This window comes from Bos mutus, chromosome 27 (assembly GCF_027580195.1).
Source record: "Bos mutus isolate GX-2022 chromosome 27, NWIPB_WYAK_1.1, whole genome shotgun sequence".
Classification (NCBI taxonomy): Eukaryota; Metazoa; Chordata; class Mammalia; order Artiodactyla; family Bovidae; genus Bos; species Bos mutus.
Window position 1 is genome coordinate 22960740 of NC_091643.1, and position 18041 is coordinate 22978780.

General features: G+C 36.1%; 1 protein-coding gene across 2 annotated transcripts in view; it reads right to left on the reverse strand.

Annotated features, from left to right (window-relative positions):
• SGCZ (sarcoglycan zeta) overlaps window positions 1–14935 on the reverse strand; it is a 403415-nt gene extending 388480 nt beyond the window's left edge. For both annotated transcript variants that reach the window (XM_070364121.1, XM_005890955.2), the window contains exon 1: window positions 14741–14935. In XM_070364121.1, the coding sequence (XP_070220222.1) occupies window positions 14741–14935 (195 nt within the window). The remainder of the gene's footprint in view (window positions 1–14740) is intronic.
• Window positions 14936–18041: the final 3106 nt, after the last annotated feature.

Genomic DNA, 18041 nt, shown 5'->3' on the forward strand with positions numbered 1-18041 from the left:
TTAGATGATGGAATTGTCTGGTTAATCCACAGATTTCTGAGTTAAATTAATATTGATTATTTCAAACTTCTGGGATTTGTGTCACTACATAACATTCTTGTGGCAATAGATCACTAATGCATTGACTGTTTAAAATGCCTATTAGTATATAAAGAGGTGAGCACGCTTATAATTCAAACAGTGCTCACATTTTTTATTTGTACAAATGGAACAGAAAAGTTACAGCAAGTATCATTACTCTATAGTTCACTACTATTAAATGTTATGAATATGATAGTGAATTAAAAATGTAGCAATGAAAGATAAACCAATATTATCAGATATTAAATAGAAACCTCACCCATTCCAAATTAAGTAGAAAATATTCAATTTCTTGCCCCATAAGGATATATATAGATACAGGGGCTTCCCAGGTGGCTCAGCAGGTAAAAAAATCTGTCTACCAATTCAGAAAACACAGGAGATGCAGATTCGATTGCTAGGTTGGGAAGATATGAACTTATAAAATTATTGTCAAATAATAGAATATTGCTTACATAGAAAAATTGTATTTTGGTTACACTGACAACAGTTAGAACTGGACATGGAACAACAGATTGGTTCCAAATAGGAAAAGGAGTACATCAAGGCTGTATATTGTCACCATACTTATTTAACATATATGCAGAATACATCATGAGAAGTGCTGGGCTGGATGACGCACAAGCTGGAATCAAGATTGCCGGGAGAAATATCAATAACCTCAGATATGCAGATGACAACACCCTTATGGCAGAAAGTGAAGAACTAAAGAGCCTCTTGATGAAAGTGAAAGAGGAGAGTGAAAATTTTTGCTTAAAGCTCAACATTCAGAAAACTAAGATCATGGCATCTGGTCCCATCACTTCATGGCAAATAGATGGGGAAACAGTGGAAACCGTGGCTGACTTTATTTTTTGGGGCTCCAAAATCACTGCAGATGATGAACTGCAGACATGAAATTAAAAGACATTTACTCCTTGGAAGAAAAGTTATGACCAGCCTAGACAGCATGTTAAAAAGCAGAGACATTACTTTGCCAACAAAGGTCCATCTAGTCAAGGCTATGATTTTTCCTGTAGTCATGTATGGATGTGAGAGTTGGACTATAAAGAAAGCTGAGGGCTGAAGAATTGATGCTTTTGAACTGTGATGTTGGAAAAGACTCTTGATAGTCCCTTAGACTGCAAGGAGATCCAACCAGTCAGTCCTAAAGGAAATCAGTCCTGAATATTCACTGGAAGGACTGATGCTGAAGCTGAAACTCCAATACTTTGGCCACCTGATGCAAAGAGCTGACTCATTTGAAAAGACCCAGATGCTGGGAAAGATTGAAGGAGGGAGGAGATGGAGACAACAGAGGATGAGATGGTTGGATCGCATCACTGACTCAATGGACATGAGTTTGAGTGAGCTCAGGGAGTTGGTGATGGACAGGTAGGCCTGGTGTGCTGCAGTGCACGGGGTCACAAAGAGTCAGACACGACTGAGCAACTGAACTGAAACTGATGTGTCAATAACATTGACAGTAGAATGATTCATAAGTAGGTAGAGCAAATTTGGCTTGCTGAGTTAGATAAGCAAACATTAAAATATTACTCTGTCACTTTTTAATTATGTGAATTTGGGGAAAGTTTTTTATTTTAAAGTAGAGATAATAATACGAATCTCATAGGAGTGTCATATTATGTAAGATAAACCAAAGCACCCTAACAAACTGTGGCATGAATACTTTCCTTCTTTAGTAACACCAATTTCTGTTTCTTTAAGTACCTAGACAGCATATTGAAAAGCGGAGACATTACTTTGTCAACAAAGGTCCATCTAGTCAAAGCTATGCCTTTTCAGTAGTCATGTATGGATGTGAGTGTTGGACTATAAAGAAAGCTGAATGCCAAATAATTGATGCTTTTGAACTGTGGTGTTGGAGAAGACTCTTGAGAGTTCCTTGGACTGCAAGGAGATCAAACCAGTCGATCCTAAAAGAAATCAGTCCTGAATATTCATTGGAAGGACTGATGCTGAAGCTGAAACTCCAATACTTTGGCCATTGATGCGAAGAACTGACTCATTAGAAAAGACTCCGATGCTGGGAAAGATTGAAGGCAGGAGGAGAAGGGGACGACAGAGCGTGAGATGGTTGGATGGCATCACTGAATTGATGGACATAAGTTTGAGCAAGCTTTGGAAGCTGGAGATGGACAGGAAAGCCTAGTTGCTGCAGTGCATGGGGTTGCAAAGAGTTGAACCTGATGAGCCACTGAACTGAAGTACCTATGTATTTACATATTTTGAATAAATTTATAAGTTTTTCTGGTGCAAATATGAATATTTTGAGGTTTTTGCAGCTCACTAACCAGATCTCTTAGAGAAATATAAAGTGTTAATATCACTTTTAAGTCATCAATCAGGACTGAGGCATATCAGAAAAAACAGAAAAACAGAATTCAATTCATATAAATGCAACTCGCCAGAAGTGAGATTAAAATGCATATTATAGTGGAGATATACAGAGGTTTCAGACATCATTTAAGCAATTTGCATTGCTCCTAGTAATCACACATTTTGGACATTAATGAACATTGAAAATAAACACTTCTTTATAATGAGTGCACATACACATACAATATGTGGGTCACGCTGATATTTAGGTTTTACACTTCCCTCCTCCAACTAAACCTAAAAATATTATCAAGAGATAATCTTGGTCAGTTTATATGAAGACTTTTAACACATGTCCAGTGCTTTTTTAGATTAGTTTAAGTTAACCCCTAGATCAAGACGAAAAAAGGGGATATGAGAAATAACAGAGGCTTAGCCTGTTTTAAAGTTTCTTAAACTCAGAAATACACAAAATTTAAAATAGCAGAAATATGTGATTTGCAAGAGAACAGATATATACAGTAATTCTCCAATGACATTATTCAGTAGAACTTATAAGACAAGTTGAAATAGAGTTGAACACTGTTGAAGCTGTACTTATGAACCATCATGTATACTTTGTGAAGGAAGAAGTCAGCTAGCCCAAAGATGACAGCCATCAGCAGATACAAACAGCTTCTGAAACAGTGTAATTATTTGCAAAGGTGCTTTAATGGTGAATATCTGGAAATATTTAAAACTAAATATCAAATTACTTAGCAAACTAAGTTGCTTATAATAAATTGTACTAGTATATTGTATCAGTAGTATTAATTTATTACACAGTGGTAACATTTTTTGATCTGAGAATGAGTTTACAAACTAACAAGAAGGTCAATAGTGAAATTATTAATAAATTCATATGAATTCCTGCCCAAAAGATGACTTTTATTTAAACAATATGTTTGCTTGGAAATAAGAAATATGACATTACAATTATGCTTTTGAAAATCAAATGGTTGCTTTTCTTCTTACAAAATAGAAAAATATTAACCCTTAAGATAATTAGCACTGTTTCATTTTAAAACTTAAATTTCCCCCTGAATCTCCTACTAAATTAGTCAACTTACGTAGATCATACTATATGCTACTGTTTGTGAAAACAAGCACACATGCACTTATTACCTCAAGTTCAGTGTGGTCTAACATATTTCAGAGTCTGGCTGCAAGTGACCCACATGGGCAAGTGCTTTTATCTTTCTGAACTTCCAGCTTCTCAGTGTAAAAGAGGCAGTGAATGAAAGTTCTTTCCATCTTTATATGCTGTTATACACTCTAGTGAGCTTCCCTGGTGGCTCAGACGGTAAAGCGTCCGCCTCCAATGCAGGAGACCCGGGTTCAATCCCTGGGTCAGGAAGATCCCCTGGAGAAGGAAATGGCACCCCACTCCCATACTCTTGCCTGGAAAATCCCGTGGACAGAGAAGCCTGGTAGACTACAGTCCATGGGATCTCAAAGAGTCGGACACGACTGAGTGACTTCAATTCACTTCACTTCACATACACTCTAATAAACATATGAACTAACAAGTCCATACTTTCTATAACTTTTTATTCAATGACTCGTTTTCTCAATTCTTTCTTTTCTCCTGCACAGTGCCTGGCGTTCTAATGTAACTGTATTTAAGTTAGCACATGCTATGCAAAGCTCATGGTTTGCCTTATGTCTCTGTTTTTGTACTTTAATTCACTAAAAGGAATGGCTGCTTGGTACTTGTTTGAACTTGGATTGAAAAAAAAAAAAAAAAAAAGGCTACATTTTTCTTTATAAAGGCAAGGAAAGAAAATGTACCACTAGGATAAGACTAAGCATGAAAGACTTCATCTGAGAGGGACAATTTGTCAGAAAATTATGAGGAGGTACAAACAGAGGGTTATAATGGAAGCAGTCCTGCAACATTAACTGTACCATTCACTCTCATAAATTCTGTAATAAATCCACACACACCACATTGAGGGGTGGAACAGACCGGATGGTCTTCCAGCAGGCAGGCTCCCACTGCTGGCACTCCCCCATGGAGTGGTCGTCATGCCACAGAAATTATGCACCCCCCTTCTCCTTGGCTTGGAGTGGGCGCCTTGATTCACATATGGAGGAATTAATTGGGAAAATGGAAATGGCAGCTCAGAAAAGTGGACCAAAGCTATGATCCTAAATCACCTTCAGAATGGTCTTTCATCATGAGCAATTAGTTACTCAGCAAAATATAGTTTAATGAGAGCAAAGACTAGGTTGGAGTCACAGGGATAAAATAACCTTTATGAATATCATTGTCCCTTTTATAAAAGTGCCATTAATAAGCATCATCACTCTATCCAGAAATTAAAACAAACACTTCCTTTGCCAAACTCAAAAGTATAGTCATGTCTGGAACTTACAGAGGGGTTTTCACTGTTCTTATTACTGACTATAAGAGATTAGGTACATTTCCCCCTTAAATTAAAATAGTTCTGGTGATTGAGTATCTTTTGCCTAACAAATTTCAAATGTACTTAAAAAGCAATGATGTCTTACTTATACATCTATTGGTATTGTGTGAATGCACTAAAGTAGACAGGAAAGTAAATTATTAAATGAATAATTTGGAATTAATTTAATTTTAACTGAATTTTGTTAACATTAATGCAATGAACAGTGGCAGAAAGAGCATGAACTTTAAAACTGTAGAACCCAGCTTCTAACCTTGCTCATCAGTGTGGCCTTGGGAAATTTATCTAATTTCCCTTACCTATGGGTCTTCAACTGCCAAAGGGGATATAATATTTACTTTGCAGTGTTGTGAAATTCAGTAAGGTCTGGTCTATAAAGCATATAATCTGGGTGAATACAAATCAGATGCTAAATAAATACAAGCTGCAGGGCATCTCCAACATCACTCTCAGATCTAAAGATTATAGCCTAAGGGTTATAATTAAGGGTGTTACAAAAATAATTCAGAATGCAGTATCAATCAGGTAATCATTTAAAACTCTGAACATTAAAGAAACTCAGAGCATTTAGGATAAAGAACAGAAATCTCACTCTATCATCCAGTCAGTTTTTAAGTGTTATATTTGTCCAAATAGTTCAAAATGAAATTAGCTCACTCTGGAAAATGAGCTCCCTCATTCAGACATGGCTTCCCTGGTGGCCCAGACAGTAAAGAATCTGCCTGCAATGCAGGAGACCCAGATTCTGTCCCTGGGTCAAGAAGATCCCCTGGAGAAGGGAATGGCTACCCACTCCAGTATTCTTGGCTGGAAAATTCCATGGAGAAACGAGCCTGGTGGGCTATAGTTCATGGGGTCACAAAGAGTTGGACATGACTGAGAGACTAACACTTCATTCAGACAGGACAGTAGGGTTTCTTTCAGGTAATGCTAGTTTTCAAACTAAACATCTTGGTGTCATCCAAATCATGATAATGGTTAACAGCTGAACTGTTTCTCTTAAAAGTTTTGGGTAAAGTTTTTATATAACAGCATGAAATTAGAATTTCAAAAGAAGTCTTTATTATCCTTCCATCATGCCAAGGAAATAAAACATTTCTCTGACAAAATGTATACTATAAAATAGCTCATTATGAATAACTAATAAGGCATGGAAATAATGTTTGTCATTGCACATAGCTGGCACTGAGTAGTTACTCTGAGGCTCTATGGTAAACAGTTTTGTATGAGTTCACTCACTACTTCTAATATCTCTGTGGGTTAACACTAATTGACCATTTTGCAGATGAAGAAACGAGTTAGAGAAGTTAAGTGACTCACACAAGACCACCCTTCTAAGCAGTAGTACTGGAGTTAGAATGGGAATCAGGCTGTCTCAAAGCTCATGCTCTTAACCTTTATGCATATCATTAGTAAAAAGAAGATTATAAACACTATTTATTTTTAATACCTGTGTTTTTGGATCCTTTTATGCTTCTAGTACTGTGTTATGCTCAATGTTAATAGAATCATTAACTCAGATAATGTATGGGATAACTGAAGTAAGCATAGCAGAAATATGAGTAATAATTATAATAATGGTGAAGTCTTAGCTGTTACGATATGACAGGCACTTCTGAAGAACTTCCATTATTTTCATTGTTTTGATGTTTACAACAATCTAATAAAAATAGCATTTAAATAATTTATTGACTCTAATATAGCTAATCAGCAGCAAAATCAGAATTTGGATGCAAAGGTCTGGTCCCAAGTTCATTGCTTGATGGATGATGAGAGGTGTTTTTGGAAATACCAGCAATCTGAGGTACTTTGCTATTGACACCAGTTTTCTATGGGAAAATATCTTACCAACGTGTGGTAGAGACTCAAGCTATTTCCCTGGTTATATAATAATTGTGATTATAGAAATGAACTCATGTTATGTTCTTAAATTGTTGCATACACAAAGCAGATGGTGATATATCTGTAGGTTTTGAAAGGAATAAAGCTTGGCTATAAAGAGCATGAGCTTCAGAAGTTTTTAAAGTCTGATTCTGAGTCTATTTTTTATAACTACTCTGTGAGAAATGCAAATAAAAACCCACATCCCTGCTTTTGCCCTGTGGACCATTTGAATAAAATTCCTCCCCTTTTCTACTTTCTCCTGTTATTCATCCCTTTCATCTTTTTTCAGTAACTGGAGACTAGTTTATAATCACTGGGGGCTTATTTTGTGTGCTGTATCTTGTATTTTTTAAATAAAAGTAAATTCAGGAAATCACTAATATCCTAAATATGAGACCACGTTGGGTCAACAGATTTCTCTAGAAAAATCTCCATATGCCCTTGATTTCAACTGTTAAATGAAGAGACTTTTAAGGAAGGTGTGTTGATTGTGGTGGGCAGGCTGAGGCTTCATAGTAGGAGGTACCTTCCCAAGAGAGGCTGGAAGTCAGGAAACACAGTTCTCTTTTTCTCACACATGAGGTTCCAATTACTTTTTCTAGAGGGATTGTAATAAGTGATGGCACAGAGGGTCTGCGGTTTGGTGGTAAATTACAAGTACTTGCCAGCCTTAATTACCAATAGACCTGGCCTCAAGAAAGATGAAGTAGGATAGGGCAGAACTGAGCATTTTACATAAAAAAATCCAAGCTTTTTTTTTTTCTTCTTCATGAAAAGAAAAAAAAGACTGAGATTTTACTGTAGTTATTACTGATGGAGTCAGTAAGAGCTAGTAATTGGAACTTCAAAGGACTATCGTTTCACTGAAAAACTATCTTACCTAAGTGCTTTGGGACTCTGGGAGAAAATGTGCTCTGCTTGTCTTCTTATCAGGAGAGGCTGATCAGCTTGACTGAATGACGTGAAAGGACTTGAGCAATGCCATTCTGGTACTAAGTGAGGGTGAAATTTCAGCGGAAAACAAAAAAGACCCGCACATGAAAATCGACATTCAGCAGCATCTGATGCAGTTTTACAGAAAGAACTAGTGGAAAAATCAAGATGTTAAATTTGAGGCTCCCTCTACTGAAAGTGAATCTAGACCTTTAAAAATTATAAGTGGTCAACCAAAATGTATTACCTACTGTGTGCCTGGAGAAGATAAGAGGATAAATGAGATAGTAAGACCTGATTCTGCTCCTTGAGGGATTCCCACATTATGGGACTTTGGGAAAGCCAGTGGAGGAGACAGTACCTATTTAGATGAACCATAATTATATAATGAAAACAACACTACAGAGATAAGATATATGACTAAAAACACACGTATGGATAAATCTGCCAGAAAGGGATACCTAAATTAATAAACAAACCAACTAATAAACAGGATCTACATAAGACAGCTGGCTGTCAGATTTCTGGCTTACGAGGCAGCAGTTTAGCTTAGCTGGCAGCTCTCTGTTATTGTTAAGGAGAACAAGAGAACCACGACATTGTTAATCGGCTATACCCCAATACAAAATTGGTGTTAAAAAATTTAAAAAAGGAGAACAAAAGAAACCCTTATAGGTTTCCAGTGGTGGTATCAACTGATCCCATAACTTTAGGGATAAAATTTGACATTAAAAGCCAATATTTCTAGACATCCACTCGAAACTCTAGAACCTAGAGAAACTCTTGTACACGTGCAATCACACTTATAAATATACAAAAATGTTCTGAGCATCACTGTTTGTGAGAGCAAATTAAACAACAAAAATACTTAGGAAACAACTCAGAAGGAAAATTGGTAAATAAGTCAGTTCTATTAATAATGAAATAAATAATAAATAAATTGTAGGAATAAACATTAACAGGAATAAACCTCACAAATAGATTGTTGACTTAAAAACAATAGTGTTGGAGGTTTACACACATACATGCACTCACATGAACTAAATAAAGTAAGAAAAAAAAACTTGTGGTCCTATATAGATAGAGTTAGGAGATATTGGTAAAGTTTATTTTTCCAGCTAAGGGATGTGGCACAGGTGTTCATTTCAACATTTATTATTGTTATCAATATTACCATTTGTGCCTTATATACACAGTGTATATATTTTGGGGGTAAGAATATATTTTACATTAAATAAATAAAAGTGTTAATAATGGCAGCTGTCTGTACTACTGATGTAGGTAATCAAGTTTGGGCCTGCTTTCCTGGAATATGTTAGATCTTAAGTGCAGGTGCTACCGGGCATCGTTAAACTTGGTATTCGGAATACAAAACTGCTTTTTCAATGTAGAAGTAAATAAAAACCACTGCATAGACTATGAAGCGTTCCCTGTGCTTATGAGACCTGAAGCAACAGGGGTAATTGGTGGTTTTATCTCAATCTTTCCCATGTCAAGGTGGGCCTATGGAAAGGCACAAACCTTAGTGAAATGAAGAGCTAGTAGCCTTTCAGTGCAGGTAACATTAAAGATGGATATTTACCCACAAACACTTATGAAGGGCTAATCATCTGGAAGGCATCATCCTCTGCCTTGGGAATACAGTAGTGGAAAAAAGCATCAAAACCCTAGGCCTCATGGAACTTACATTCCATCCGTGGAGAGGGTAACAGACAATAAACAAGGTCATATAAAAAGAAACCATTTTGTAATAAACACACCAGTGTGAGGATAAACAAGCAGTTAAGAATGAATGAAATGTGGCTATTTCACATTGAAGTTTCACATGTGCATGTGTGCTAAGTCACTTCAGTCGTGTTTGATTCTTTGAGACTCTGTGGACTGCAGCAACCCACTGGGTTGCCATGCCCTCCTTCAGGGGATCTTCCCAGCCCAGCTATGGAACCCATGTCTCTTACGCCTCCTACACTGGCAGGTAGAATCTTTACCACTAGTGCCACCTGGGAAGCCCAGGCTTCATGTAAGTCTATCCATAGGTTCTGGCTAGGAAACAAAATGCATTTAGGATGAGGACACAACTTAAGAACTGGCTGGATACATGGAGATGAAAAAGTTCATCCCAAAGTAACGGTTCTGTTAGAAAGTGAAATGAAGAAAACTGTGGGAGGAGCAAGTTTTTAGATGGACACACTAACAAATGATGGCATGTTGCAACATACTTTAGCCATCTCAGGTAGACGGCAAATGGCTGTGGATAAAATATCACTTGGTTAATGAGGAAGATAAAGTATGAATAGTCACAAGGGTGAGATGGGGTTATGTGCTGTGTCATTTACTAAAATATTAGAAGGAGCACAGGATTTAAGACTCAGAAAAAATACAGTATTTCATATTTCCCCAAAATTGACCTTAAAGAAATTTAGCTTTAAAAAGTCAGTAAGTGGAAATTTAAATATAGCATTGTATGCAATATCAACTATAGAAAGGTACAATAAAAGAAAAGAATGTATGATAAAAGATAGTGACTCCACAGCCAACAGCCATAAACAGAAAGATATAAAAAGGTCGATCATCTTCTAAATATATACTTTTAAATAGATAATAAATAAAATATTTAAAATGAAAAAAAAGTATGTGGCAACTGAAGAAACCAAAGGGATTGCATAAGAATGTCTCTCACATATTTGCATTTTTAGACATTAAAATACAATATGATCCAGGATCTATCTATCCTTGATGTTTATATGTGTATGTGACTACATGCTCAGTCATGTTTGACTCACTGCAACCCCATGGACTGTAGCCATCAGGCTCCTCTGTCCATGGGATTTCCCAGGCAAGAATACTGGAGTGGGTTGACATTTCCCTCTCTATGTGAATAAGTGTATATATGTGTAAGTATACATGTATTCATGTATATATGTGTGCGTGTGTCTATTTGTGTATTTATGCGTGTGTGTGTGTACTAGAACTTACTGTGGTCTTGATAAATTAATTGATAAATTAGTGTCAGATCCAAAAAAAGGAATTAGGATCCTGTGATTAGAGTTATAGACAGGGAGATTACAACAAGATATCAAGATATCAAATAACAACAAAACTATCCAGTCATTTAATGGGATGGTTTGCTTATCATCCAAAGGAGGGTTTGAGCAGATACTGAGTGACCAGATGGAGGGAATGGTGTAGAGAGAACGCTAGAAACATATGGGTGGTTGAACTAAAAATGTTCCAGGTCCTTTTCTGGGATTTTCTTTCATCCAACATTCATCCCACTCATCATACAAGTCCCTAAGAATTTTTTTTTCCTAATTTATTCAACTAACTGATTGTTTCCATTATTCTCCACATCTGGGTACTCTTGACTTTTCAGTCACAACATTCATGACTTTCCTCTTCATCTTCACCCCGTAAATGGCACTTAACGTTTCCATGCTTCCTTTTGCTGGCTAGTTAATGTGTCTAATCAAATTAAGTTGCAGTTGGATGCCACCAACTTTTACTCAGTACTCTCATGACTAAAAAGGATACTTCATTATTATATTCATTTTCAACTTTCAAATATAGAGCTAATTCACTTACTGTGAACACTTAAACCAAGAAAAGACTATTGCCTGGGCAGAATGCCTGGTTTGATAGGTCTGCTGGATTAGTCCATTATATTGAATCACAAAGACAATAAAAAGCAACCAAACAGCAACAACAAAAGCATATAATTGGGTTAATACTGATCTTCAGAAAATGATGTTTTAAAATCTCTCCCTTCAACTCATGCCTACACTTATCAACTCTCATAGCCAGGAAATTATGGTTTATATCTCTCCTCAGTTTCTCACCCTGTAGTATAAAGTCATTTCCTTTGTCTTGATTCTCTGCAGCTGGGTATCTCAATAGCAAAGTGATATTATTTTCCACAAAATGAGAAACAGAATAAGGTCATATCAACCATAGAGATCATGTGTAACACTGGCCATAATGATGGACTCCAAGATGCATCATAAAACAGGTTGGCAGCTACACTTGCTGTGCTGAAAACACAATATTTTGATAGCAATAGCATGCCCAGTTTGCTCAAATAAAAGATGTTAACAGCCACATATTTTCATGTATTGGATGGCAACAGTTAAAATGAAAGTGAAATACATTTTGTGCAGATCAATAACACTCCCCAAACAACTTACTCACCATTTACTACTTCTTACTATAGTAAGGCAAGTGGTTTTTGGTATTCATGCTAGAAATAGATATAGTCCTAATGTATTAGTGAAAACATTAAATTGATTTTGTTTTACCGATCTAATGCAAGATGATTATAAATTATTTCACTTTTCAAGTACATATAACTTAATCTAATGTATAGTATTCAGGACTGCTAAAATCTGCAATTACTTTAGTAATTTGGATTTTTTCTAAACCATTATGAGTCACTGTATGGATAGAGTATGTTACTTTACAAAAATTATCTTGATACAAGAATTACAACCTTATATTTCCATTTATTTCAGATATACATAAATAGCTTACATAGCTAAAGGAAGGATGGCCTTCTGTTTAGATTATTAAAAATAAAATATGATTTAAGAAACAAGAAGAGAAAGACATGTATAAAATAAAAGCCAAGACTCCTATAGAAATAAACTCCTTTTCATTATCCTAAGGAATATGTTGACATTTACATTTTGGCCAGCTGGGGTTCAAATTAAATAGCTCCATAGGTAACAGAGACGGCCTGTGTGGATCCTGAGGATAGAGATGACTGTTTCAATTATTTTCCTTGAATGGCTTACCAGCCTTGGCCTCAGCATGTGGCAAGGTATTAGGAGGCTGATGCATGAAGCCATGTAATTACTCATTTAAGCCTATTTCCTTAATTAATTTAAACATGCTTCAGGAATGTACATCTCAAAATTCCTGTAGCTTGGTCACTGCATAGAATCAACACTCCCTAAGGTGAGAAAGTTGATCCTATTTTTCATGAACTTTTAAAAGATGTCTTTTAATGGAGAAAAAGAATGCTTAAAACTGTAAGACTTGAAGAAAATTCTACTCTTCCTCTCTTTAAGAAAAATAAACAGTTTTTAAAGAATAATGATGTTGAAGTTGCCATCAGCAACTGGGAGGAGAGAGTGAGATGTATGGAAAGAGTAATATTGAAACTTACATTACCATATGTAAAATAGATAGCCAATGGGGAATTTGCCGTATGGCCCAGGAAACTCAAACAAGGGCTCTGTGTCAATCTAGAGGGGTGGGATGGAGGGAGATGGGAGGGAGTTTCAAAAGGGAGGAGATATATGTATACCTATGGCTGATTCATGTTGAGGTTTGACAGAAAACAACAAAATTCTGTAAAGCAATCATCCTTCAATAAAAAAATAAACTAAAAAAAAAAAAAGAGAGAGAGCATAAAAAAATCTGCAGGGTGTATACATTGTCCCTACTGTGTGATATATGAATTGTAAATGAAGCCCAGACATGATTAAGTAAATGTAGGAGAAGAGCTCAGAAGAACAAAAAGACTACAGGTAGAGCTGGTGAGTGTCAAATACTCATAAGGTTTTTTTTTTCCTGGAGGAGGAGGGTGGGTATGGAGATGAGCCAGCTCCTGAGGCAAAATAATAGTTCAAATGTGTTACCAGAGCCTCATAAAGCTGTCATTCTGCTAGTAGCCTCCAACTCCACTTCTAGCCCACCCACAGGCTCACAGGCCTTGATCAGCAACATTGAACTTGCATCCACGTCTAATAAGCAGTTATTTTCTCCAGTGCTAAAACACATTGAATCCTGCCCATCTCTTTGTCTTTCATTTCTTTTCTTGGAGGCACACCTTTCAAAATGTGCACTGTATTGGAAAAAAATGGAAACCTTTGCTCAGCTCTTTTTACTTCATGAGCATATGCTGTTTTATCATGATTTGCACAGTTCTACTATTTCCTCTTTGGAAGCTTAGGCCACCTGCCCCCAGGCTCCTACTGCACACAGCCGCAGTGCCCTACACTGTGGACAGATGCTGAACTCATTTTCTCTTTTGAGATTCTATTTCTAGTTAGAATTAGGTATTAGTGAAGTCAGAAAGAAACTACTCTTGCTAAATCAATACACAGCAGAGTTTTTATTTTTTTTAAGGCAGCCCCACATAGGAAGATCAGTGAAGTTAAATAGCCAGCTTTACCTGCACCCCTGAGGATGCAGAGTTCTAAAGAATAATAGCAATTTGGTCAGCAAAGAAAGATACCTGCTTGGATGTGAAGATATCTGAAGTCTCTAAGCAAAGGCAGAATGGTTTAAAGGCAGAGTAGAGAAATTTAAGAATTTAGCCAGTAAACATGAAATGGGCTAAACTAGACTTTGTAGAAACAGCTAATTTTGCCTTATCTGCGAAACAGATAAGACATCCTCAGAGGTTTACTGTTCACAGTCAAGACTCAGGCAAAATTCATCTGTGGATTATACAATGGTTTGGCTAATTATTAATTTTCATAAGATAGCAATTTAATTCCTAGTTTATCTTTTATTTACCATAAAAGATGGTATCTGATAAAATAAGATACCATGCTATCTGATAAGGTAAGATTCCCATCTGATGATAATTATAGACATTGTTCCATGAAGCCGAGGAAAATTCCAAGATTTAGATTTGACCATGCAGTATCTTATCTAAAAAGCAAATACAGAGTGGTATATAAAGTATTTCCAAGGAACTTATGATTTACAATATTAGTTTTAATGTGAAATATTTTTTCTAAAAGCAGACTGATTTCTTAGATTCCCAGGTTTAGCAAGCAATTCATGCTGGTCAATTAAAAGTTTTCTAATGTCCTAATAAATCAATATACTATGCTGTCTCATGCTCTACACCCTCCACACTCAAATGGCAGGTAGTAATATATGTGTATTATAATTACATATTGAATGCAGTCATCAAATATATGACAGTCTTCAAAATTCCAAGACAAACTTGTAAAGATTAAGATGAATAACTTTCAATTAACAACTAATAAAGCTGTATCTTCCTTGAACCAAAGCAATGGGTATTAAATCATGGCGGTACTTACCACAGTGAAGTTCATCACTTTCAAAATCCAAATGGTCATGGCTAAGTTAACTATCATGGTAACCAACAGCAGAAGGACAAAGAAGTACAAGCACCTCTTTCGCCATCCATAAATTCCCACCGGGTAAAGTTGTGCATTCTCAGCCCTTGGCAGGTTATTGTGTTGTGTTGCTAGTATGTATTGTTCTCGTGTCATCTGAGAAAAAAAGAAAAGAAGCATTCCAAGATAAAGTCAATGACTTTTTAATCAAAAGGCACAAGATATCTAAGAATAATGGGCAGTGGGTCCTCTGTGAGTAATGAAAATTAATTAATTTGGTTAACACTACAAGGTTGCAAACCCTTCAAATTCTTATCATCAGTTTTGATTTTTGGAGTTATTTAACTACCTGTTATATCTCTAAAATACAAAATTCTAAGATTTTTAACATTCTTAGATACTATATCTCTAAGATACAGTATTTTCAGTGGGATTTGCCCAATCTTAACACTAGCTTGTCTCTCAGGAGTCTGTGGAGATTCTCAGCTCTACTTCCATTTGCCTAAAACCCAGCAACTTTATGTTCAGCTGTGCTACTCTTGGAATAAGTTTCACCATTTCTAGAGTAGACGGAGGCCAACTGTATCACAATGCATTTTTTGGACTTTATCTAAAAACACAGGATATAATTAGCTCAGTGTATGTGCTTTAATAAAAAGTCAGTGTGTTTGGAAAAACCTATGGAGAGAAAATCACTATTATTTAGAATTATATAGATGTGCTCAGTGCTCAGATGCTCAGTTGTGTCTAACTCTTTGTTAACCTATGGTCTGTAGCCCACCAGGCTCATTTGTCCATGGGATTCTCCAGGCAAGAATATTGGAATGGAATGCCAACTCTTCCTCCAGGAGATCTTCCCTGGGAAGATCAAACCCACCTCTCTTATATCTCCTGCATTGGCAGGTGGATTCTTTACCAATAATGCCATTTGGAAAGCAACTATGTAATTAAAACATATTTTTAGAACTTTGTTGATTATTTATTTTGGTTGCATTTTGATGAGTTATCAGTATAAAATTGATCTCTGAAAGAACAAACTGCATATTCATTATCCTGTAACATAACACGCTGATATCAGGAAAAGTCCGTTCTGGAAAATGGGATATGTATTCTTTGGTGGTATACAAATTTAGGTGTTAAATGAATTTTTTCAAAGAGCAAATACATTATTTACTGTCTGATACAACATAAAGAAATGGATAAGAAATGTTAATGCATATGTACTGGGTATACAGTTTTCATAATAATGTGTTCATCACCTGGAGGATGGAAACTTTAATTTTTATAAAATGTGATTTTCTATAGGACAATAGTTGTTCAGCTTTTTTTTTTTTCTTTTTTAGGTTTTTCTCAGATTTCTTGTGCATGCAATAAATAATGACTACATCAACAGAAATACTGCTGAATAAATCATACAACAATTAAAAACCACATTAATAATCAAAATTATTGGTTTAGTCCCAAAATATAATGTGAAATTATTAATTTATGATATTTATTGAACCAATCTTATACTAAATAAAATGTTGAACTGTATATTGAGAAATGCAAAAACCTCAAGTTATATGGCTTTTTCCCATTTTCTTTTTATTTTAGAGCTATAATTTCAAATTGCATTAATGCACTGTTACGTATTATCTTTCCAATTTTTTATGAGTGATATATATTAGGCTGGTGCTGCTAAATCACTTTGGTCATGTCCAACTCTTTGTGACCCCATGGACTGTAGCCTGCCAGGCTCCTCCATCCATGGGATTCTTCAGGCAAGAATACTGGAGTGGGTTGCCATTTCCTCCTCCAGGGGATTTTCCCAACCCAGGGATCAAACCCAGCCCTCCTGGATTGCAGGCAGATTCTTTACCACTGTTCCACTCCTGAGTAATATAATAAAAATGGCTTCTTATATTAAATTATCATTTTAAGTGTATTAGAAGACCTAATATGACTAAATGATTAAGAACACTCTTTCATAATATAAAAAATTACCCTTTTTACTGTCATTATTATTATTTGAGTTAATCTTTAACATTTCCTTGAAAGTACCAAAAAGCTTTAGTCCCTAATTGCAGTTAGAGGGGTGAGTCTAACTTACGGAATGCTATGAAATGTGAAGTGACATAACAGGTGACAGCATACCACAGGAATCCACTTTGCCTAAAGATTTCGGTGGAGCTTTGATAGTTCTGATAATGGTTATGATTACAGAGTAGAAAACGTATTAATAGGAAGAGGATAAAGGGAACACTAGGGACAGCCACAGTTAAAGGGAAGAACAAGGAAGAGCCTTGTTGTTGGAAAGAGGGAGTATGGACATGAGAGGGGAGCAGAAGAGTCCAGAAGCCTGATCGTGTCCAGCTGACAAGGAAGAGACCGTCCCCCGTGAAGCTGGTCTCTGAAGTCACAGTAAAATGATATGACTATTCAGACCAGCCATTGCCTTTAATCTCACAATGCAGCAGACTGCCTTTTTAGAATATTCTATTCCTACAAATTCCATTTAGACATGAAGGTGAGAATACCATTCCTTATAAAAGAAATGAGAACTTGATAAATCTCTGAAATAAAACAAATACACATTACAAAGAAAACAGTCCTTCAGTAACAAAATTGATTTTTTGGCAAAACAACAGAAATTCAGTAAATATATCAAAAGTCTCTAACAATTTGAAAAAGCAAATAGCATACAAAAGGCCAAGAGTAAAGGTTGTCAAGAAAATGAAAAATGTGTTAATTAACACTTTTATCAATTCAAGAAATTCTAACTTAAGAAAGTATCACAGTTTTACATTTCATACCAGATTTTATGTCTAATAGCATTCATTAGAATCAAATAACCAGGTCTTAGTTAATATCAAGGAAGTCTTCAGCGTTCTTGGATTTAGATGTTTATCAGTGTTCACATTAGGATAAATGCATTTACTTCTGTCGCCTTTAATTTAGGGCTTCCTTTGTGGCTCAGATGGTAAAGAATCCTCCTGCAATGCAGGATACCTGGGTTCAATCCCTGGGTTGGGAAGATCTCCTGGAGGAGGGCAAGGTTAACCACTCCAGTATTCTGGCCTGGTGAATTCCATGGACTGTATAGTCCACGGGTTTGCAAAGAGTCCAACTTGACTGAGCGATTTTCACCTTCCTTTAATTCCAGGGAAAGAAAGTGAAAGTGTTAGTCGCTTAGTTGTGTCTGACTCTTGCGACCCCATGGACTATAGCCCGTCAGGCTCATCTGTCCACAGGGATTCTCCAGGTAAGAATACTGGAATGG